General features: G+C 48.9%; 1 protein-coding gene across 2 annotated transcripts in view; it reads right to left on the reverse strand.

Annotated features, from left to right (window-relative positions):
- Positions 1-392: 392 nt before the first annotated feature.
- The window catches only part of znf423 (zinc finger protein 423), a 134,867-nt gene continuing 112,554 nt past the window's right edge, over positions 393-22,705 (reverse strand). For both annotated transcript variants that reach the window (XM_076042661.1, XM_076042660.1), the window contains exons 19-21: positions 16,561-16,692; positions 14,196-14,311; positions 393-640 (exon numbers count right to left, since the gene is read on the reverse strand). In XM_076042661.1, the coding sequence (XP_075898776.1) occupies positions 611-640; positions 14,196-14,311; positions 16,561-16,692 (278 nt within the window). In that variant the 3' untranslated portion in view covers positions 393-610. The remainder of the gene's footprint in view (positions 641-14,195; positions 14,312-16,560; positions 16,693-22,705) is intronic.

Genomic DNA, 22,705 nt, shown 5'->3' on the forward strand with positions numbered 1-22,705 from the left:
ATATTTTTTTTTGTTCTACAGTCTATTTAAAAAAAAAAAAAAAAAAAAAAACAACCCAAAAAAGTCCCAAAAGAAAGCGGCGTCTCTCGCTTTTTTTTTTTTTTCTCTCACACTCCGTTCTATTTGTTAAAAAAAATAAAATACCTGACCTGGGGAGCGGGGAGCGGCGGCTGGGGAGGGAGGGGGCGGGGGGCGGGGAGGTGACGGGGGAAGGGAAAGATGGTGGGGTGGGGGGTTGTTGGCAGGGACAATAAAAAATACTGCACGTACAATACCTTTTTTCTTCCTCCTCCTCCTCCTCCTCCTCCCTCCTCCTGTCTTCTTCTTCCCTCTTCTATCGGGCTCTCACCGTTTTCTCTCACCCACTTTTTTCCCCCTCCCTTCCCCCCCCCCCCCTTCCCCTTCCCTTTATTTAATAGCATATCCCATTAATATTCCTCTCCCCCCCCCCGCTGCTCCTAATAGCCGCGCCCGGCGGCGCGATCGTTAGAGTTTTACATGTGAGCAGCAAATGACACTTTGATTGGCTGTGATGTGGAGATGGGGGTCCCCCGCCGGCTCTGGGTCGGGGGGCCCCGGCTGAGCCCAGAGATCCTGCCGGGCCTTGGTCTCACTGCGCGTGCTGACTCAGTGTGTGGTTCTGTGCAGGGAGAGAGAGAGGGAGAGAGGGAGAAAGAGAGAGAGAGAGAAAGTGAGAACACATGATGAGAGAAATAATGGGCTACGTGAGCGTGCGGCAGCCTTTTCCACTCGCGCATACACACACACACACCCCGCCACCACCACCCCCTACACAATAAAAGAACAGAAAAGAGAAGAGAAACACGGCCGCCTCCCCACAGCACAGACAGCGAGGCCTCCTCGCTTTGTGCGGCGTCTCTGATGAAAGGCGAGGAAGCGCGAGAGGAGAGGAGAGGAGAGGAGAGGAGAGGAGAGAGAGAGAGAGAGAGAGAGAGACGGGCGACGACAACAACGCGAGAGGAGGAGAAGCGCCGGTGTTGTCGCTCGTGGATAAAACACGACAGTCCAGAGGGAGGAAAAATAAAAGTCTTCCGGGATGAAGCTCAGGTGCACGTCGGCAAACCCGGGGAACTTTGACCCCAAGACTGATGGGTTTAAAAGCGACAGAGGGACTTTTAGGGTTGTTTGCCGAAAGGGGAAAATTTTCGACTTATTCTTCCCTCATTGGTCACACGCGGCTGACAGGAAGTCAGGAAGAGGTGCAATGGTTAGAACATTTGGTCAGATGATCAGAGAGCTCCTCATGCTACCATGGATTAGTTCAAGGGGTCACCGACCTTTGTGAACTTGACAGCTGCTTCATGGGTACATATGCGTCATATGAAGGGCCACCAGTTTGTTACAGTCTCAGTTGGACTTTAGTTATATATTCCATCCATCCATCCATCCATCCATTTTCAATACCCGCTTGGCCCTGAGCTCAGAGTCTCGGGGGTCTGCTGGAGCCTCTCCCAGCCGTCACAGGGTGAAGGCAGGGTGACACCCTGGACAAGTCGCCAGTTCATCGCAGGGCCACACAGAGAGACTCTAACAATCATTCACACCTACGGACAATTTAGATGTTTTCAATTGACCTCGCGTGCATGTTTTCGGACGGTGGGAGGAAGCTGGAGAACCCGGAGAGAACCCACGAGAACGTGCAAACTCCACACAGAAAGGGCCCCAGGCCCGGAATCGAACCCGCAAGCTTCTTGCTGTGACCACTGCACCACCGTGTCGCCCTAGATATTATATATTATCATCATAACATTCCTGTCCATGAGAAGAAATTGATCACGTTAATGAGTTCTCAGTAACTCATTAACGTGATCAGTCGACGCGTCAACAAGGTGACCGCTGTATTAGTTTGTTGCAAATGACAACACACTGTGAGTCTTCAGATAAACTTTGATCAGAAACAGAAGCTGATTTTGGTCGGATCCAAATTGGTATTTTAAGAGTAAATTGTTTTCTTTTGGTGCAAACCAAGAAAAAGCCCGACAACTCTATTTGTTTTGTTTTGTGATATTGCGATAAATATTTTACATAGAACGTCTCTATACCTCGGAGAGAGACGGCATCGGCACGGTACACATCAATACATAATCACAATGCAAAAAAAAAACAAAACAGTACAACAATAACAACAGCAAAACAAAACACAGAGAGGAAAAAAAAAAACAATTAATATTCACAGCAGGGGGTTGTGGGCACCAGGAGTTCGGCAGGTAAAATCTGCAGAGACGCAGTGCTGAGATTTGGAGACTGGAGGATTTTTTTTTTTTTTTTTTTTTTTTTGGACGGCCTGCGATCGGCGCCGCAGTCCTGGAATGTTGCGGTGCGCTGAGACATACGTGGTCGTTCCTTCAGGTTGGTGAAAAAGTAAAAAATGTACTCGCGGAAATGAGCGCCGCTAATCAGACGGGCCGCAACTCTCACACCTCCACCATCAGCCCTCAGTGGGCCGCTGCATATCAGCCGCCACTGGGAGCTGCTGCAGCCCTAATCTGGATTTGCTGCTTCGCAACTCAGCAACATCACATCTAAAGCTGACGGGTACGCTGTGTCTGTGTGTGTGTGTGTGCGTGCGTGCGTGCGTGCAGGAGATGCAAAGATGATTGCAGAGATTTCTCCTGGAGTTTGTGTGAGTGCGTGTGTGTGTGTGCGTGTGTGTATGTGTGTGTGTGTCTCCGAGAAATTTCCACAAGGATGTTTTCTTCCCATTCCTTTTTTTTCCCCAGACCGTAATGGTGCTCCCTAAGAAACTCTCTCACACTCACGCACACACACACACACACACACAGAGGCATACACATACATACACACACACAGAGGCACACACACACACACACATGGGCATACACACAGAAACACGCAAATCTTTCTAATCTTTTTACATGATCCATGCCTTCACGCACACACACACGCGCGCGCGCGCGCACACACACACACACACACACACACCCTTTCAAACGTGCACGTGCACCAGACGCACTCAATTCCCAGCGAGATCTTACCAATCAACGCAACCCCCCGTCCCTCCTCGCCACTAAAAGCTGCTTTTTCAGATTAATAGCGCTCCCTCTCTCCCTCCTTCTCTCTCTCTCTCTCTCCTTCTCTCCCTCCCTCCCTCTCTCTCTCCCAAAGATGGGCACTACTTCTGAAAGAAAAAAAGGGGACAAAAGAACAGCGGACGGGGGAGAATGAAGAAGGAAGAGAGAGAGGGAGAGGGAGAGGGAGAGAGAGAGAGGAGGGGACGAGGGGATGAACGGAGAGGCGGCGAGGGGGCGGTCCGGAGTGAGAGGGATTATATGTGGTTTGGGCTTGATAAATACTTCTTTGCCATTCTTTGGCCCTTATCTTGCCGCGCATGTTTCCTGGAGCCCCCTTTTGGTTGGTTGGCGTGCATGTGCACGTGCGCGTGCGTGTGCGAGCGTGCGTGCGTGCGTGTCTGGGAGTGGCCGGGAGGAATCCTGCGCGAGTGCTCGGTCACCTGGTAATCGAAGCCCCCCTCCCCCCCCAGAGAGTTTCGGTCCACTTCAGGGCCGGTCCGAAACGCTCGGAAACGTCCAAAACTGTCACGCAAATCCAGCAAATTGTCGGGGGAAAATGATTTTATTTTTTGAAGGCAAAAAAAGTGCGTGAGAAAATCCAGCAGCAGCAGCAGCAGCAGCAGCAGCAGCAGCAGCAGCAGCAGGACGTCTCCGGCGAGGAGGCCGAGTCGCGTCGGGAGTCGGTGACCCCAATCTGTGACAACCCCCCCCCCCCCCACCACCACCACCACCACCACCCTCTCCCCCACCTCCAATCGCCGTTTCTCGACCTGCAGTTCCACCAGCTGCCAGAAGAGGTCAGGCTTATTCCTCCATGCGTGAGGGGCTGAAGAGCAACGGGGACTTTTGCTTATGACCTCTGCTGCCGAGGTCACATTGAATATGAGGTATTAGGGACGAGAGCGGGGAGGGGGAGGGGGAGTGGGAGAGAGGGGGGGAGGGGGGGTCCAGCCCCATAGCGGGAGTGAAAGGAAAGCGGGCGTCCGTGTGCGTGTGTGTTTGTGTGTGTGTGTGTGTGTGCGTGTGCGCACGTGCATGTGTTTCCCCTGCGGTTCTGCAGGTCCTGCTGCTGCCGTATTGATTTGTGGATGGAGCGAAGGGGCGGCAGGGAGGAAGGACGGAAGGACGGGCGGAGGAAGAGGAGGATGAGGAGGAAGAGGAGGAAGACGAGGGAGGGAACCTGCGGTCGCTCCCCGGAGGAGCTGCAGTGGTCTGGCTGGAAATAGCCCAGAGGAGTAGGAGATGGGGGGGGGACAGGGGGCGGAGGGACAGCAGATGAGAGCGGAATGTAATGGAAGGATGACAGGCTGCCACGCTGCACTCGTCTCACCATGACACACACGAACAAACTTAAATGAAGAGACGTAAAAAGGTGTGTGTGTGTGTGTGTGTGTGTGTGTGTGTGTGTGTGTGTGTGTGTGTGTGTGTGTGTGTGTAGGGTGTGTGCGGGGGGGGTCTTCTGGTATTGATTACGCGACGCGGCGATCGATCGCGAGCGGCGCGCACGCGTGTTTGTGTCACAGTGTGGCATCTGCTCTACAGCAGAGTAATTGATATATTCTGCAGAAAGGGATCACTGGGGGGGTGGGGTTGGGGGTCGTGGTGGTGGTGGTGGTGGGGGAGGGGGGATAAGTCCGGTCCGTCACGTGCGGTGCAGTCACACACACACACACACACACACTTCAAGTACTTTATTCATGTCAACATATATACAAAGTGCAATAAGGACATAAATACTATCAATGCAAACGAATCATTGGGAGTCAATCAGATTGTTTAACAGTTAAAGTAGACATACAAACAGGAGGCTAACAGACGGCAACGCTGCGATACCACATCCACTCTATGGCTACAAAAAGCAGCGCCTTCTCCACACTGAGCGGCTACCAATGACGGCAGATACTGTATATAGCAATACCTTGCTAGCTGCTTAGCCTCTGAAGCTACACACGGTGTCCAGAGGAAGCTCCACAACAACACATCGCACTTGTAGTACCTATACGACGGGTGTGCGGTGAGATCTTTAGAATGGTGCACTCCTCACTTACTACTCATGCCATGACACCATGATCACACACACACACACACACACACACACACACACACACACACACACACACACACACACACACACACACAAACACACACAGGATGGCAACCATTGCTCTACCGGTTCCGCCCAGTCCAGTCCAGTCGGGAGGTTTCTGTTGTTTTTAACGAGGCAGGAAAGGAGGGCGGAAAACCAGAAGAGAGTAGTAAAAACTTGTAAAATTACACTCGAGTTAGCATAATGCTTTACATATTTTCCCATGGTTCCGCTGTTATTTATTCATTCATTCAATTATTATTATTTTACTTGATTTTCTTACAGCCATCTGTGCGCTAGCTTGCTGCTGCTGCTGCTCTGCCAGGCCACACCAGGCCAGTCAATATGGAGGCCCGTCATTGTTTTCCCTAAACTGCTTAGAGGGAGCGAGGCTAAAGCCTGCAGAGCCCCGGGCCCAGGGGAAATATGGCCCTGTCGCATTACCCACGCACAGCGCTGGCACGCACACACGCACATGCACGAGCACGCACGAGCACGAGCACGAGCACGCGCACGGGGGAAGGCGTTCACGGTTAAAAGCGTAAGCAGCCACTGACGCACAGTGCCGGGCAAAAATAAGAAATGTAAAAATACTCGTGCGCACAACGCATGTACATGCGCGCGCACGCGCACACAAGGTCTCGTGGGGAAAGCGGGGAGGGAGGGAGGAAAATAAAAGATAAAGATAAGAGAAAATCTAATCTGTCTCATCCTGAACATTCTGCTGCTGTTGACTGCATTGCGAGAGAGAGAGAGAGAGAGAGAGAGAGAGAGAGAGAGAGAGAGAGAGAATGTTTATTTGTTGCTTTTTTTTTCCTTCAGAGGTCAACACAGCCAGTTGTCTACCTCCATCTCATCCTCTCCCTCTGTCTTCTTGTTCTTCTTGTTCTTCTCCTCCTCTCACACCAACTGACTTCATGTCCTCAGACCTCAGGTTTGCTCTTCTCCTCCAGACCTCCTGCCTGGCAGATCCCAACCTCAGCGCTGATGTAGTCACTGTATTTACACTGTACATGAACCAAACCCTTCCCAGTCTGGCCTCTCTGCTCCCTCTCCAGCATGTCTAGCACGTGCTGCCCCTCTGACGGGCTCACTAGTCCTCTTCCAAAGAGACTTTTTAACCTCTGCTGCCTCCAATTCCAATGTCCCCTGTCACTACAGTTTTCGCAAAATAGAAGTAATATTTCAACAAATTTCAACAAAGCACGATTGCAATTTTAAGGTGTTTCCACTGAATGGTGTAACATCTTGTCCCGCAAGAACTTGAGGAGGATGGAGGTGCAAAACATTTTGCGTTTTGGAGAAGCTAACCATCCAAGAATGGTGGTTATATATATATATATTTTTTTTTTTATCTTTGATTACTTGTATAAAATATTCCGTCTTCTCCTCCGTCCAAACATAAAGCACCATTTTAACTTGAAGTGAGCTGGTCATGTGACCCGGTATGTGACGTGTAAATGCGGAAAAAAAGTATTTGCATGACACTTTTCAGAGTGTATATCAATATGTCTGAAAAACCACCTCATGGGAGCGCCAAAACCTTTCAGCCATATCCGAGAGGCACTTTGAAGTTCAGGTGCTTCCGTATGCTGGGTGTTTTTTTTTTTTTCTTGCCATATTTAGGTTTTCCGCAATTCGAGGCGGACCGAAAACGCAGCTGGCGTCACACTGAAGTGGAGCGCAAAGCCAAGAACATTACGATTCTCCCTCACGTTAGCAATAAAGAAGAAAAACAATCCCCCTAAACAACCGCATGCATCCCATCATTATGTCAGCTGGTTAATGTGCTTTCTGCTAAAGAAATGCCAAATTGGTTCCATTAAGAGTCACAATTTGTAAACACGCGCATTGAAAACTAGGTGACGGGACACAGGAAGTGACATTGAGACACACACTGCTGGGACACTGACGCTGTGCGTTACACACCCCTCTCAGTGAGAGTCCCTCAGCAAGCTAATTTGTGTCAAGTGTGTGTGTGTGTGTGTGTGTGTGTGTGTGTGTACGGTCGTATTGGAGGCCTTCCAAACAGTATGTGTGTGTGTGTGTGTGTGTGTGTGTGTGTGTGTGTCCTACCTCCACAATTTTTTTTACACCACATGAAAAATCACCTTAGTCGCCTTGTGGTCTTCTTCGGGTTCAGTGTATTTATAGCTCGGAGTTGACACTTTTCCAGCCCAACGAGTGCGTCCACGTCTGTGTGTGTGTGTGTGTGTGTGTGTGTGTGTGTGTGTGTGTGTGTGTGTGTGTGTGTGTGTGTGTCTGGGACGAGCAGATGGGCCGTCTTCCTCTGCTCCCTGGCTTGTTTCTAGCCCCACCCGTCCAGGACAGGATGCTACCTCGGGAGCGGATCAAAAATAAACGCACCCCCTGCCCTTAACGTCCCGCTGACACGTATTCCCCCCTCCTCACTCCTCCCCCCCCCCCCGCCCACACACACAAACCACACACACACACACACACACATACGCTCTTCCTCTCCTGCTTTCCCGCTGTTGACCCCGCCCCTCCCCCGACGCCTGTCTTTGCGTTGACTTCAGACGATCAATAAACAACTTCCAGTCGTCATCACCTTTTGGTTTCCAGCTCTGACCCGCGTCCTGTTTTGGAGTGCCACCCGTTTGTAACCCTCGTGGGGACCTTGGCCTGTCACTACCGGCCCAGACAGTCGCATTTTGGATATGTAAACACAGCCGAAAATTACACACGAAATACGCGCCGACACGCACGCACGCACTCGCGCGCGCGACGTCAAAGGCGAGGAGTCACGGATCGGCACCAGATTCGTGGCGGAGGTGAGGGGCCTCCCTGCTGGAAGCTGTTACACCAAAAAGGAAGTGACCTCACCTCCAGCGCAAACAAGCCACCGCTCCTGAGAGCCGCAAGACACGGCGGAGTCGGAGCCTCGCGGAGGAGAAAAACAAAGCAAACAAAAAAACAACCTAAAAAAAACCCAAAATAATCTCCCTCCCGCCCTCGTCTTCTTCTCTCATTGTGTAAAACACTTCCTTCTCTCACGGTGAAAAACGGCCGGCGGACACTGGTGAACAATGCGTTTGGAGAAATCAAATGAAAAACAATGTATAAATGCGCAGACATGACCCGGCCAGGAAGAAAGCTGAAGCTTGGCCCAGTGTCACTGATGTATGACAACAGTCACGTCAACCCTTGGGTCCCTTGGGTGCCCATCAGCTTTTTTTCTATTTTTATTTTTTTTTTAATCATAGTTACACTACCAGTCAAACGTCTGGACTCACCCTATGAATTTAATGCCTTTTTTTTCATTCTCATGACTGTTGACAGTGCAGTTTCTCACTGAAGGCATCAAAACTACGTATGAACAGACATGGAATTATGTAAGAAACAATAAAAGTGTCAAACAACTCAAACATGTTTTATATTGAAATTCTTCAACATAGTCACCTTTCATAAAAAGCATATTTAGAGGTATTTAACATGTTTCTTTGCTGCATAATTACATATTTCTTTTATTTGATGTTTCAGTATCTGTCTGCAGTGTAGAAAGTGGCAAAGATAAAACTTGCATGAGAAGGCGCGTCCAAACTTTTGACTGGTGGTGTATTTGCCCTGAACCGGCAGCAAAAGCAGACAGACAGGAAGACGTGTGAAGTGCTCTTCTCTTGCCGTTACAATTTAGCGTCACAATTCATCACGAAAAACATTTCAATATTATCTTCATTTGCTTGCCACAGAAGAAATACGACTGGATTATAAAATGCGGTAATTTCGGAGAGACGAAAGGGCGATTCCGAACATCACTTTACAATGATAATCGTTTCTCTTTGTTTCTTTTTTGTTTTTCGGTGAGGAATCACGAGGCATCCGCCTTTTCTACAAAACGTAGAAAATCGTGCAGGGAAACAATGAGAGTTTTAAAATTGATTTTGTGCTTAAGACAAGAGAGACAGTGTGTGTTTTCCTTCTCTGCCCCTCTGTACTCGGCTATTCTGGCCTCTCCAGGTCTGCTTGTCGCACTGTTTCTATGGCCTGGCATGGCCTGGTATGGCATTGTGTCTTGTGCAGGTGTCTATGCGTGCATGTGTGTGTATGTGTGTGTGTGGTTGCGCCAGACTGCCGATAGACTTAGCATTCTATCGGCATTAAAAAAAAATCTAAAATCAAATCAAAATAAAGAACACACACACACACACACACACACACACACAGTGTCACAGTTCTTCCCTTTACTTCTGTCTGTCAGTCTTTGTCTCTACAGTCGCCTGTTTGCTGTCTGGCTGTACATCAAAGCAGGACTCATTTCATCCAGAGACTCAGTGGAAGCCACTGTGTACCTCTGTTTCCATCGCTTTACAGCGGTCTGTCCTTTAATAAATGAATGTAAAACACACACGCACACACGCGCACACACACACACACGCACACACACAGGTGTACCCGTGCATCTTAATACAGCATCTCCAAATGATTACCTGAGCCCATATTGAGATTTCCTCCCTTGTTCACAGAAATGCATGAGCCGAATGTGTTTTGCATTCACAGTGTGAAACAATGGAAGCTGGAGAGAGAGAGAGAGTAAAAAAAAAAAATCACAATTTGTATGCAGCTTTTCCTCAGGTGGTCACGGGGGTTAAAATGTCTGCCAAGAGCGCCTTTGTCTTCCGCATCTTTTCCACGCGTTAACGTCGGCTCCCTTTGTTTGCTGCGCTTGATTTGCGTGTAATTCAAAGCAATCTCTCTCTCTCTCTCTCTCTGTATTATTGTTTTTTACCTCTAATTAAAAGCAGAAGCTGTAGCTTAGCGCGAGCCAAGCTAGCGGACTAGCTGCCGTCTCGCCTTTGTTTTGAAAACTCTTTTTGTGTCTGACTCGTCTCCCTGCTGCAAATAGCGGCCAACTCTTGGGATGCAGACACACACACACCCACACACCCCCACACACACGCGCGCTGTGCGAGTGCGTGCGCACATCCCAGGTCCCCATTCTAATAACAGGGAATGTCCCAGTGAGCGGAGGGCAGCTGAGTGCGCTCCCCTGGAACGCCACAGGGATCTACGGATCAAATTCGTACACACAAACTCGCACACGGAGCCGTGGGAGACACGGATCAGAGAATACAGACTATGACTTGACACAGCGGTAGGAACTGACTGCAACACCCAGCCCAGACAAGCAGGAGACACGCACACGAGAGAAAAAAGAAAAAGAAAAAAGAAATAGAAAAAAACACCAGCGCGAGTTCAGCCTCATCCACACCTTTCCATAATTCAGTTAGAGGGAGACGGTAAAGCTCTTAGAACCGGACGCGGGCAGACTGCTAACGACAGCTGGCTACGCATTCAGATACATGTAATCCTGGCCACAGGTATCCAACAGCTCGGTTCCACTCATTCTGTGCTCTGCGTTAAAGCACCTTATGAAAGTTTTCACTCTTGACTTGAGCAAATTGTGTCAGCGTTCCCCAATCTGGACAAAATATGCTGATTTCGCAAAGAACGATCACATTTTTGAAGTATCATGACAGACGGCTGCTAATTTACTCTTTTAGCGATTAGCTTCCAATTTAACTCCTTCATTTTATGAACACATCTAATTTGTATGTGCTATTTTTTTCCAAGTTTGTCCACAATGACGCTAATTCTCACTTTCTCATTTGTGAGTTTGGGTATCTAGGTGTGCAGAACAGTCAAATATTCAACACCACCGAGACACAGGGGAAAGGAATCAACACCCAAATAAGGATGAGGGGCCACACTTTCATCCCCTCACTCATCTGGCCGGCAACCTACACATTGAGCAGCGTCTAAATATTTACTAACGCGAAATGAGAGTTGAGCAGAAAGAACAGACGGAGAAAAAAAATAGGTGGCGATCGGGGAGGAGTGCAAGCGTGACGGATGTAGAGGCACTAAGGGCAGTAGCTGCAGTACAGCACCCCCCGGAGGCAACAGAAGAATGTGAAAATTAATAAATAAAATATGACAAAAAAGAAAAAGTCCGCCGCAGAGCCCGTCTTTGAGCAAGGTGCGAGTTCTCTGTTGTAGGTCCCCAAAGAGCAGAAACAGCTGCGGCATTTGCCCTTAATTGGTTTGACACTGACATTCTTTAAAGTATTAGCACACACACACAAAAAAAAAAAAAACTCACTTGCTGCTTAATAAGAAGGAAGGGAGAAAACAAACAAGGAAAAAAACAACAGAGCGAAAGAGAAGTTAATCCAAGTTGCACCTAAGTAAGACAGAATCAGATGTGCTGCATGTGAAGTCTGGGAGTAAAGCAGGAGAGAGACTCAGAAGGACCTTACTGATCAGGGCCACAGCATTTCTTATTTACGCACATGGGGCGCGCACACACACACGCACACACACACACACACACACACACACACACACACACACACACACACACACACACACACACACACACAGACACACACAGACACACACTCCAAAACATCTCTTATTTACCAGCTTATGTCTGCACTATTTATGGGGCACTGGGGAGAGGCACAGAAGAGAGGAAGAGAGGAGAGGGGCTAAAATATGCATAGGGGCTGGTTCTTCTGGGACGGACGGGGGGAGTCAGAGAGAGAGGGAGAGGGAGAAGGAGAGGCAGAGGGAAAGGGAGGAAGAGGGAACAAGAGGAGGGAGCGAGAGATGAAAACTGAGAAATTGCGACGCGCCTCCGCCCGAAAAAGAATGGAGCGGCTGCGGGGAGGGGAAAAGAAAAGAAAAAAAAGTCGAGGTCTTTTTTTTTTTTTGCGCGCGGAGGGAGAAAAGACGCCACAGGAGGTGGAGAGGAAGTTGCGTCCATGCAGGACCCTCGAGTGCGAGTGTGTGTCGGAGGGAGTGAGGGAGAAGGGTGAGCAGAGTTAGCTGGACATCATTTGGCCCCTCTGAGGGATCGAAAGAGGCCAAAGCCTTTTCGAGCTGGCCAAGCAGCCCTCTTCATCCATCCGCACCTCATTAAAAAACACACACACATTGCCACTATTCCACTTCCTCTGGCATACACACACACACACACACACACACACACACACACACACACACACACACACACACAGGCGCGCAAGACGCAGACACGCAAACTCACGTGCGATATCAGCTCAGTGGCGTTATTAACCTCAACGGTTACGGCTCTCCATCTCCTCCCGTCGGCCCTCCCCGTCTAGCCCACTTAGAGAGCCCTCCCGTGGGGCTCCAGGAGCCGTGGCGGGTCGGGCTTCAACTGCAAGCTCTCTGTCTCTCACACACACACACACACACACAGGCGCGCACACGCGCTCACTCAATCACATCGACTCGGTCCAGGACCGAAGCGTAACGATAAGGAGACGCCGGAGTTCCGACCAGGTCCCGACCGTTTAAAAGGCAGAGCTGACAGGACGAAGCAGGGGCGGAGCTACCTTGACTAAAGGCCCTGATGCTTCCACACTGCAGCATCTCAAGTCATATCTTTGTTGTGTTGTTGATGTACAGTTTCTATTCTTTCTTTCTTTTTGTATTTCTGGCCCGATGACTGGCCTGGATTTTAAATGTAAATTGAATGCAGCCCAAACCCTCGGGCAACAAGAACAAGATGATACAGGTTTGTTGTTAAAATTAACATTGGTGAAGATTTGCTGTTCTTTAATTCAGAGGAATGGTGACAGGCCGACTGTTATAAGGTCATACTGTAAACCTGAATAAGTTTCCAGAAATGTAAAAACAAATTGGCTAAATTAGCTTAAAAAAAAATCTAAACTTTAAAGCTTTGGATAACTTGCTCCTTGAATTTGGCCTGGATTGAAATTTAAATTAGATGCAACTCTAACCCCATGGCAGTTGAAACAAGCTGACATAGGTTTATGCTTATGATTAAATCAACACTGGCAAAGATTTGCTGTTCTCTCTAATTCATATGAGTGGTGACAGGCAGATTGCTATAAAGTCACCCTGAAAAAAAAAAGTCAATAACGACAGTAACAAAGCAAGCGTTTGCCACTTCAAACCAAAAGATGCAGTTTAAAAACACCACTGACTTAACCAGCTTGATTTTTAAAGTTGAATTTTAAGGAATTCATTGGAGATGAGGCGACCGCTGCAAGTGAAGCGGAGGTGCCTTTTGTTTCTGTGTGTGTGTGTGTGTGTGTGTGTGTGTGTGTGTGTGAAGAAGTGTGTGTGAAGGTGCGAGCGGCGCCTGTGTGCGGACATTAACCCACAGGGTCCAGCAGTCACCCTGCCGTTAAATGGGCTGGCCAGCCATATGCCCACCACCTCTGGCACTACATCACTGCCACTCCGGGAGCGCCTCGGTGTTAGTTATCGCGATAAATATAGAAATACATTCAGGTATGAAATGCAACCTCCAAACTTACTTGTCTGACTCTTCACCAGTGAAATCTGAGGCTTTTTGGAGCCCTCAGAGCTCAGTGTGACTGAAACCGGAAGATAAAAAACAGACAGAGCCAAATACACACTTGAGCCAAATAGTGAATGGGAAAAAAAACCAACAACCTACCAGCCTCAATGTTACTGTGGCGACTCCGCAAGCTCATCTTTGAAGTGTTTAAAGATTGTCTGCTTTGCTTACTGATGAATTATTCATATTTCATCTGTTTAGTGGAATTATTCCATTCAGTCATCTCTCTTGCAGCTGATTTTTTTTTTGGGGGGGGGGGTCGACGCAACACAAGCCACAGTTACAGCGGGTCGTAAAATATCTTTGGGTTTAAAGTATAAAGTGCCTCGTCGACTTGAAGCCAGAGGTTGCAGGAAATGGGAAGACTGGTTGGAGACCAGCAACAGTAGCTCAAATAACCACTGGCTGACCAAGGAATGCAGCATAATCTGCATCACTGAACTCACAACACAACCAACCTTGAAGCAGTGTGTCAATAGGATACACACTCACTGGACCCTTCTACTGGACTTGCAGCCAAGTATACAATTCTTGCCAGAATTGCTGCACCTCATGAGAAGAGATAAAGACGGACAGATGGAAAAAGGATGGGGACCACTGGCGGCCTCCAGAGGAACACAGCCCACTTGCTCCGGGACGCTGTGGAGGGTTTCCGAGAGACACTCAAGTGTTTTACCTGTAGTTCTGTCTGGAAAAAGAACTTCTGTGGACACTGGGAGCAGTCGTAGATCTTGTCTTCCTGGCCGTGGACGGCAAAGATGTGCTGCTGGAGCTTGTTGGCCTGCACAAACACTGGAAGGAAGGAGAAGGTAGGAGAAAACGTCAAAAGTCAGTTTGAAGCAGGCGTGGGCCAAATGCTTGAAATTAGCCTGCTTGAAAATATATTTTTTCAGATGTCTTGCAAAGGTGTTGGTTTCTGCATATACTGTATATCAGTCCCAGTTTTAAGCAGTATTGTTGGTTTGAAGATGGCTACTAGAGACTGTGTACGACCAACCCAAATATCTGCACATCGGTGATCGCCGACTCGTCCGGGACTTGAGGGAGTGGACGTAATAGAGGGACAACGGAAAAGGAGGGGCCACCCTCGGCAGATTTTGTGGTATTTATCAATAAATTATCCTTCCCTTTTTTTAAACGCGCATCCCTGTGTTGTCTCACGCAGTCCTCCCCTTTCTCTCGCTCCCCTTTGTTTCAGTAAACTTTTGCTTTTTCCACTGTTGAGTGTGTATGTGTTGAATTATTAAGACGCCCCAGAGGAGCGGTGCCCATCTTACTAATTCATAGGCCACGGAGGAATAGAGTTAAAGTTTAACGCAGCGCTGCGTACCTGTGGGGGCAGACAGCGCAAGACAATCTCCCAACAATGCAGTGGGCGGGTGGGGGAGGGGGACGAGGAGTAGGGAAAGAAGGGAGAGAAGCGAGGGTAGAAGCATTTTTTTTTAGTTTTTTTTTAGTAATATACCGAGGCCGTTGAATAAAACTTTGAACACCACGGGCCTAATCTGGCCATGGAGCAATTTGTTTGGCTCCTCTTGTGGCTTAAGAGCCCAACAGAAGTCCACAACGGTCCTGTTTGGAGGTCTAACTGCACCAGCTCCAGCATGTACGCTGCTTTGTTCTCGGCCAGTGGCACCCCGCCGCGGCGCGAGTCCACAGACAGGCGTGTTTAACAATGAAGGATTCCAAATGTGGTCCCCACGGCTCCCTGCGAGCGCCGCCAGTTCATTCTAACATGCAAAACCGTGCAGCCACGACATACGACGAGGACCTGGACGCAGTGAGGACTCTGTATTGTTAGTTATCGTTCCATTTTTAGCTTAATCAATATACTGTACCTAATGGCTCATTCGGAGAGACTCTCTAATATGTATTGAATAATGCATAAACAATTACACATGCTGCTGAGACACTTTAAAGAAAAGCGGTTTCATTTTCTGCTTCTGTGAATATTGTACAACTGTAGCTGCGTTTCAATTACCCCTAGAATTGCGCAAAACCTAAATATCGCAATAAAAAACTGGTAATGGAAGCACCTAAACGAAAAACCTCTTAAATATGGCTAAAAGGTTTTTATGCTCTCATGAGGTGGTTGTATCGAAAGAGAGGTATGCCATGGAAACACTTTTTTCAAATTTTCACGTCACCGGACGTGATGTACGTGGTCACGTAACCAGTTCACTTCAAGTGAAAATGGCGCGTTATGTTTGAACGGAGGAGGAGACTGAGCTTGTGATGCAACTGCGACTGTTTGATTTAGGGCAAGATGACGTACCTTGCTTTTGGGTTCAGTGCGCACCAGCTTGGTTCTACTCGTAAGTTAAATCAGTGGTTCTCAAACTTTCTCTGTCACGCCTCACACCTTTTCATGCCCCCCTAGAACCTGCAAATTTGACGTGGCTTAGGGTTCGCGATAAGGCTGGAATTAGGGTTAGGGTTAGGGTTACTGCTGGAATTAGGGTTTTGGGGTTCCTCATGGGCTAGAAGCCCCAAATTTGACGTGGCTGTGTCTTGAGGGATCCCGTTGAACCTGCAAGTGGCCCCATGTCTCTAGGACAAAGTTGACTTTTGACCCCATAGACTTACATGGCATTAGGGTTAGCGATAAGGCTGGAATGAGGGTTAGGGTTAGGGTTACTGCTGGAATTAGGGTTAGGGTTTCGGGGTTCCTCATGGGCTAGAAGCCCCAAATTTGACGTGGCTGTGTCTTGAGGGATCCCGTTGAACCTGCAAGTGGTCCGATGTCTCTAGGACAAAGCTGACTTTTGACCCCATAGACTCCCATGGCATAAATCATAAATGAAAATACAGTAGCAGTGGTGCTGGTGCGTTTAAAGATTCATATTCATTTATGACTTTTTTGTGTCTTTAATAATATAATATCCAAAGCCTGCGCGGGTACTATGGAATAAATATTCCCAAATGAACAGGTGCAAGGGTTTAATTGAACATAAAGTACGTTGTGTCATCAGCGAACCACACAAGACGTTGACGTCCTTGAAAGTGGGTGGGTGCGTGCGTGAGTGAGTCTTTTCTCTCACCTGTGAAGCAGACGGGACACTTGAAGGTACCTCCCATGCCTTCGAAGCTGTGCTCTATCAGGTGGCAAAGCAGCTTGGCAGGTGAATCAAACATCTGGTTACACAGCTTGCACTCGTGATTGATGCCCTCCTCTGCAAATGGGAGACAGACAACGCGTGCGCGGGACAGGGTTAGGGAATCGCACACGTAGAAAATGTCACCATCAGGAAGCAGGTAGAAGCATCAGGGGGAATAAAAAAAAACACTTCATTGATAAGAAATCGCGGACGGCATACAGTAAATTTAGAGAGAGAAGAGACAAGAAGTGACTCTTTGAGTCAGACTGATTTTTCTGACAGCACGCCGCCCGTCGGTGCTCGGCGGAGGCGGCCGGACGCCCTTCGGAGAGCAGATCCAAACCTGTGATTTGAAGGCCCCTCTTCAACACGCCGCTTATGATAGACATTATGATATAGCAGGTTGCGTTACACACTCCCTCCTCTCCCAGGCCCCGGCACGCTCTCCCTTCATTTTTCCTTCTCTCTCTCTCGTGAACTCCCCCCCCAACAGTCACACACACACACACACACACACACACACACACACACACACACACACACACACACCATTCCCAGTGCCAAGTCGGCCCCAACTGGTAATTGCCTGTCCTCCCCACCGAGGCCGAGATGATCTGTCCTTCCTATATCCATCCTTCCTGGCCTCCCTCTACTCGTTATCCACCTTCCCCATCTCGCTCACTCATTCTGTCCTTTGCATCAGCCGTACCCCTACCCCCGCCCCCCCTGAATCCGCCCCGTCCCTCTTGGGTCATCGCTCGCAGATTAATTGGTGCGGACTCCAATTCAACCAACCCCTCACCTACCCCCCCCTTTACCCTCTTGTTATCTTCCATCACGTGCCATGTTTCTTTTTTTCCTTCCGTCTAATTGTCTCTCCTCTTTTCAACGCTTTACGTCCACGTAAACATGTGTGTTAAGGAGATTTGAAGAACGTGGCCTTTGAGAGAGAAGAACCATTCCACCAAAATGTTTCACATACAATTGTGTGGACTGCAAGCAGTTACAATGATTAAAAAAAACAACTAATTTGATCATTATTAATTCAACATACAGCTTATATAAATTAAATATTAATTCTCTCCCTCTCCACAAGAGACAAAAATTAAACCTAAAAATGGATGGTAGTTTGCATATATGATGCCTGATGTCCTTATCATCATTATACCACACAGTGCAAACATCCCAGTGTGACTCTCTCTCTCTCTCTCTCACACACACACACACACACACACACACACACACACACACACACACACACACACACAGCAAGGGGCCCACACACAGATGCACACTGTAGGTGTGTGCAACCCAGGGAGATCAGATTGTGTGTTCAGCAGGCCAGTCTGTAGCACCCTTGTGATGTCACACACGCACACACACAAACACACGTAGACTCAGAAATACACACAATCTGTTTTTAGTGCTTTTTGTCACTTATCTCATGTCTTGTAGTGTGCTTCTACACACACACACACACACACACACACAAGAAAAAAACTGTGCATGCATTTAAGCAGCGTGAAGAAGTTCAGCCGCAGAGCTGCAGGGGATTGTGGGGGTTAATAACGTCTTCAATCATACATCCATGACACCCATACTGACTAATATACACAACCCAACACAAAGATTCCCATCTCCCTCGCCTGGAAGGCCGACACAAGGGTGCCCTAATCCCGCCTCAATAGCTGTGGGGGGAGTGTGTGTGTGTGTGTGTGTGTGTGTGTGTGTGTGTGTGTGTGCGTGCATGGGGCTTATATGGAGAAGACGGTATGCCGCATGGTCCCTGTCCCCAAAGACACACACACACACACACACACACACAATCCTCAAAGGCGGCCAGGGTAGTGTGGGGCGCCAGCGTGTCCAAGACACACTGAGACAGATAGAGGTTCATTATCATTTACTAGGAGATTGAAACAGCAGGAAAGAGTCACATGGAGCAAGAGAGAGAGAGAGAGAGAGAGAGAGAGAGAGAGAGAGAGAGAGAGAGAGAGAGAGAGGGATACATGGGGGGAGGGGGGGGGTGCGGCATGGGAGTGTCCAACACTCCCAGTTTAATCAGTCGTCATAATCCATATTTTAATTATCACTCGAGTCTTCCTCGCCAATTCCTCGACTTCATAAGACCATGAATGCAAATGATGATGCAAATCTCAAAGACAATATGACTGTTTTTAGTTGTGTTCAGTGTGTGTGTGTGTATGTGAGTGTGTGCGTCTTAGTGCTGTGGTACTCAAGATGGGTCTTGGTCTCCAGACCACTTTTTAAGGGTCTTGGTCTTGTCTCAGACTTGGACTGGACAAACTGGGGATTTTTGATCAAGACTTGACAGGAAGCAAAGTTGTTTTTTTGTTTTTGTTTTTTCAAACAGTTTACAATAGTTTCCAAAGCAGCAAAATGGTAAAGAAAAAGATTCCTTGATTTAGAAGCATGCTTGAATTTGAAAAAAGAAATGCTGCTGATTTTTTTTCTGTTATGTTGCTATTTTTCTTTGATGTATAAAGTCTTGGTCTTGCCTCGATCACGATACTCTCTGGTCTTGATAGGGTCTCGGTCTTGGTTGGTGTGGTCTTGACTACAACACCAGTGTGTGTTGGGTGGGGGTGGTGGTGGTGGTGGGGGGGTGGGGGGTCCTGCCTTAAATAAAAAGCCCCTTTAGCGCGGCTGTTGCCCTTAACACGTGCGGGCTGTTGTCTCCACAAGGCGTCGTGCGCTCCGCCGCGCCGCCAGGATCGCAGCGAGCCGGCTGGGCGTCGGCTACCTTTACGAACGACGTGGCCAATTAGCCAGGGTCCCGTGACCTTCACCCTCACAATCAAAAAGCAAAAGCGAAAGCTGAGCGAGCGGCGTCGATAATGTAGAACCGGATAATTTACGCAAGGATAAAAAAAACAAAAAAACAAAACAAAAAACAAAACAACTTCGGTCTGGAGAAGTCGGAGCGGCGGGCGACGTCGACGAGGTCGGAGGAACATGAGAAGCTAATTAAAAGGGTCAATCAATTACACGTGGGTAGCGAGGAACGCGGGCGACAGGAGAGGAAAGACACGGCGACGGTGTGAGAGGGGGGGAAAAGAGAGGGAACGAGAGAACGGAAGGGAAAAAACAGCGAGGTGCAGAGAGATAATTGGGCTGTCCGGCACAAGGGCATGGAGAGAGGCCTCAGTGTGTGTGTGTGTGTGTGTGTGTGTGTGTGTGTGTGTGTGTGTGTGTGTGTGTGTGTGTGTGTGTGTGTGTGTCCCATGAAAGAGTTCTCTTTTCTGACAAATACATTGTTTTGATCAGTGTGTGTGTGTGTGTGTGTGTGTGTGTGTGTGTGTGTGTGTGTGTGTGTGTGCGGGGAGCGCCGTCTCTGAGCGCCGTCCCCCCTCTGAGACGGCGGCCCGTGTGTGTGCGCGTATGTGACCCATAGTGAGATGACAGAGTCGTAGTGCATCCTGCCGTTACGCTTTGTCTCACAGAGTGCATTTGATCCGCCGGCGCGCGCGCGCACACACACACACACACACACACACACACACACACACACACACACACACACACACACACAGACAGGCACGCACACACACAGAGACACAGACAGCCCTGGGAGGCCGACGCTGGGACAGAGAACACAGGGGAGAGAGAGGGATGAGAGAAGAGGAATATATAGTGAGAGAGAGAGAGGGAGAGAGAGAGAGAGACGGGGTGAAGGTTAGGACTCGAGTTTGTTAACCGCACGACAGAAAATTGACTTTTTCCTCTTGTATGTGGCTCACATCAGCCTTTAGCACCTTTAGCACCTTTAGCCTTTAGCGTGGAAGATGCCGAATAATGACTGGATACTGAGATCGCCCGAGGCCGACTCCACTACATGTGCTTGATTTTTACTTACTGTTTCTCAGGGATGCACCGATACGGGTACGAGTACTTGCATTTCAGTACTCGCTGAAACTCTTACAGAGTACTTGATAATACACGTTTTTAAAAAATACTTGGACTTTCTTTTTAACCCCACAGATGTTCTGCTATTTCAACAAAATTCCTCAGCATGATTTTCTAGAACATTTAGGGCGACTGTCACAAGTTTCACTGCACGACAAGCACAAATTCAACTAAATTGTCGGGCACATACATATACAACTGGCATCGGTGTCGTAGTATCGGCGTGTATTTTACGAGTACGAGCAGAGCTCTCAACCCTGGTATGGCCATATTTAATTCTACTGTATTTTGCTTGTGTTTTATTTGTGTATATTGCGACTGTGCTTTGCATTTTGCTGCTGGCTGATGGGTTTCCCTTGAAAAAAAAAAAGAGGCTCTTAATCTCAATGGCTTCAATCTTCTAGGTGAAATAAAGGTTGAATAAAAAAAAAAAAATCAATTACACATAGCCACTGATAATTATCAAGGAGGGTGCTGCTGCATTTATTGGGAATTTGGGACGATGAGACGTGCACTGCGACGTGTGGTAGCGAAGGGGTAGAAAAAAAAAGCGGGTGGGATAGAAGATTGAAAGTTTGGAAAGATGATGATTGAATTGCGGTAAATCTCCGTGAGCTTGTGCCACTCCTTTACCAACACTTGACTCTGAGGTGTTGAGCCCCGAACACGAATAAGGAGCAGCAGCAGCAGCAGCAGCAGCAGCAGCGTTCTCATTACGTCTCAGATGTAGACAAACAACCAGAGAGAGAGAGAGAGAGAGAGAGAGAGAGAGAGAGAGAGAGAGAGATGGAAGAAAAGGAAAAAAAATGAGCGAGGAGGGCTTGGTCTGACTCTAAACCCACACATGCATGCACGCACACACACACACATGCGCGCGCGCCACAGGTAATTGGAACTGCTGTGCCTCTGTAGAATTACTGATGAGGTTTTACCTCAGAGAGGGGGAGAGAGAGAGCGAGAGAGAGGGAGAGGGAGAGGGGGAGAGAACAAAAGAGGGGGAAATATGGGGGGAAATTGAGAGGACAGGATGCAAACACGGAGGGGTGAGAGGATGGATGGAGAGAAGGCAGCCAGGTGAGAGGAAGGATGCAAACGGGGGAGGGGGGGAAGAAAGACTTGACACGGTGGAGGAGTGGGGGGGGCAAAATCCCTCTGGAGGGAAAAAAAGCGTTTTACAAGCAAACGCCTGTCAGTCTCTCGTCACCCCCCCCCCCGCCCCCCCTTCTCTCTGCTAATTGACCAGGGGCGAGCGGCAGGAGAGAGAGAGACAGACAGAGAGACCAGGTGGCATCGCTTGTCTCTCTCTCCTTTGCGCCACGCAATCTTGCAGCAAGACACGAACCAGCGCCCCCTGCTTTCACCTTGAGGGACTGACTGAGGGTCCCAGAGGGTGTTTGATTCCCCCCCCATTCTTCGCTCCCAAGCGTGCACACGCTTAAAAACAAAAAAACAAACAAAAAAACACTTCTCTAAAACCATTTTTAGCCGTCGCCAGAACGCGACTGCTGCTCCTCCTCCTCTTCCTCCTCTTCCTCCTCCTCCTCCACTTCCTCCTCTTCCTCTGCGTCCACGGAGGCGACTAAAGGCCCTCGGGGGTTAAAAACTCACTATGACCTCCACTGGTCCCCCCCCTCAGCACACAACTGTGTGGGGCCAAGGAGGCTCCATGTGAGTGAGGGAGCGGGAGAGTGGCGCAAAATGTCTTTTGTGTGTGTGTGTGTGTGTGTGTGTGTGTGTGTGTGTGTGTGTGGTCCCTGGCGGCGCGGAGGCCGTAAAGCAGGCCAGGCGACTGATGGGAGGTGGTGCAAGGGGGTGACAGAGAGAGTGAGAGACGGCGGGATGGAGGGATGGATGGATGGTGGAGGAGGAGCGGCGGCGGCGGCTTAGGGAGAAAGAAAGAAAGAAAGAAAGAAAGAAAGAAAGAAAGAAAGAGTGCAACACGGTCGAGAGCAGTGGACGAGAGGAGGAGGAGGAGGAGGAGGAGGAGGAGGTGGGGGAGGAGTGTGCACCTCTCTGGGGGTTCGCTCAAGGTGTGTTTCCATGGCAACCACCGAGGGAGGAGGGATGGAGGGTGGAGGAGGGGGAGCGGGGGAGGGAGGGGGGGTGAGTGGGTGCTGATGCGAGGGGTGGGAGGGTGAGCTTGACCCATTGCTAGTGTGGG

The sequence above is a fragment of the Nelusetta ayraudi genome, unplaced genomic scaffold (assembly GCF_046127955.1).
Source record: "Nelusetta ayraudi isolate G7.1 ecotype Tasmania unplaced genomic scaffold, CSIRO-AGI_Nayr_v1 ptg000071l, whole genome shotgun sequence".
Classification (NCBI taxonomy): domain Eukaryota; kingdom Metazoa; phylum Chordata; class Actinopteri; order Tetraodontiformes; family Monacanthidae; genus Nelusetta; species Nelusetta ayraudi.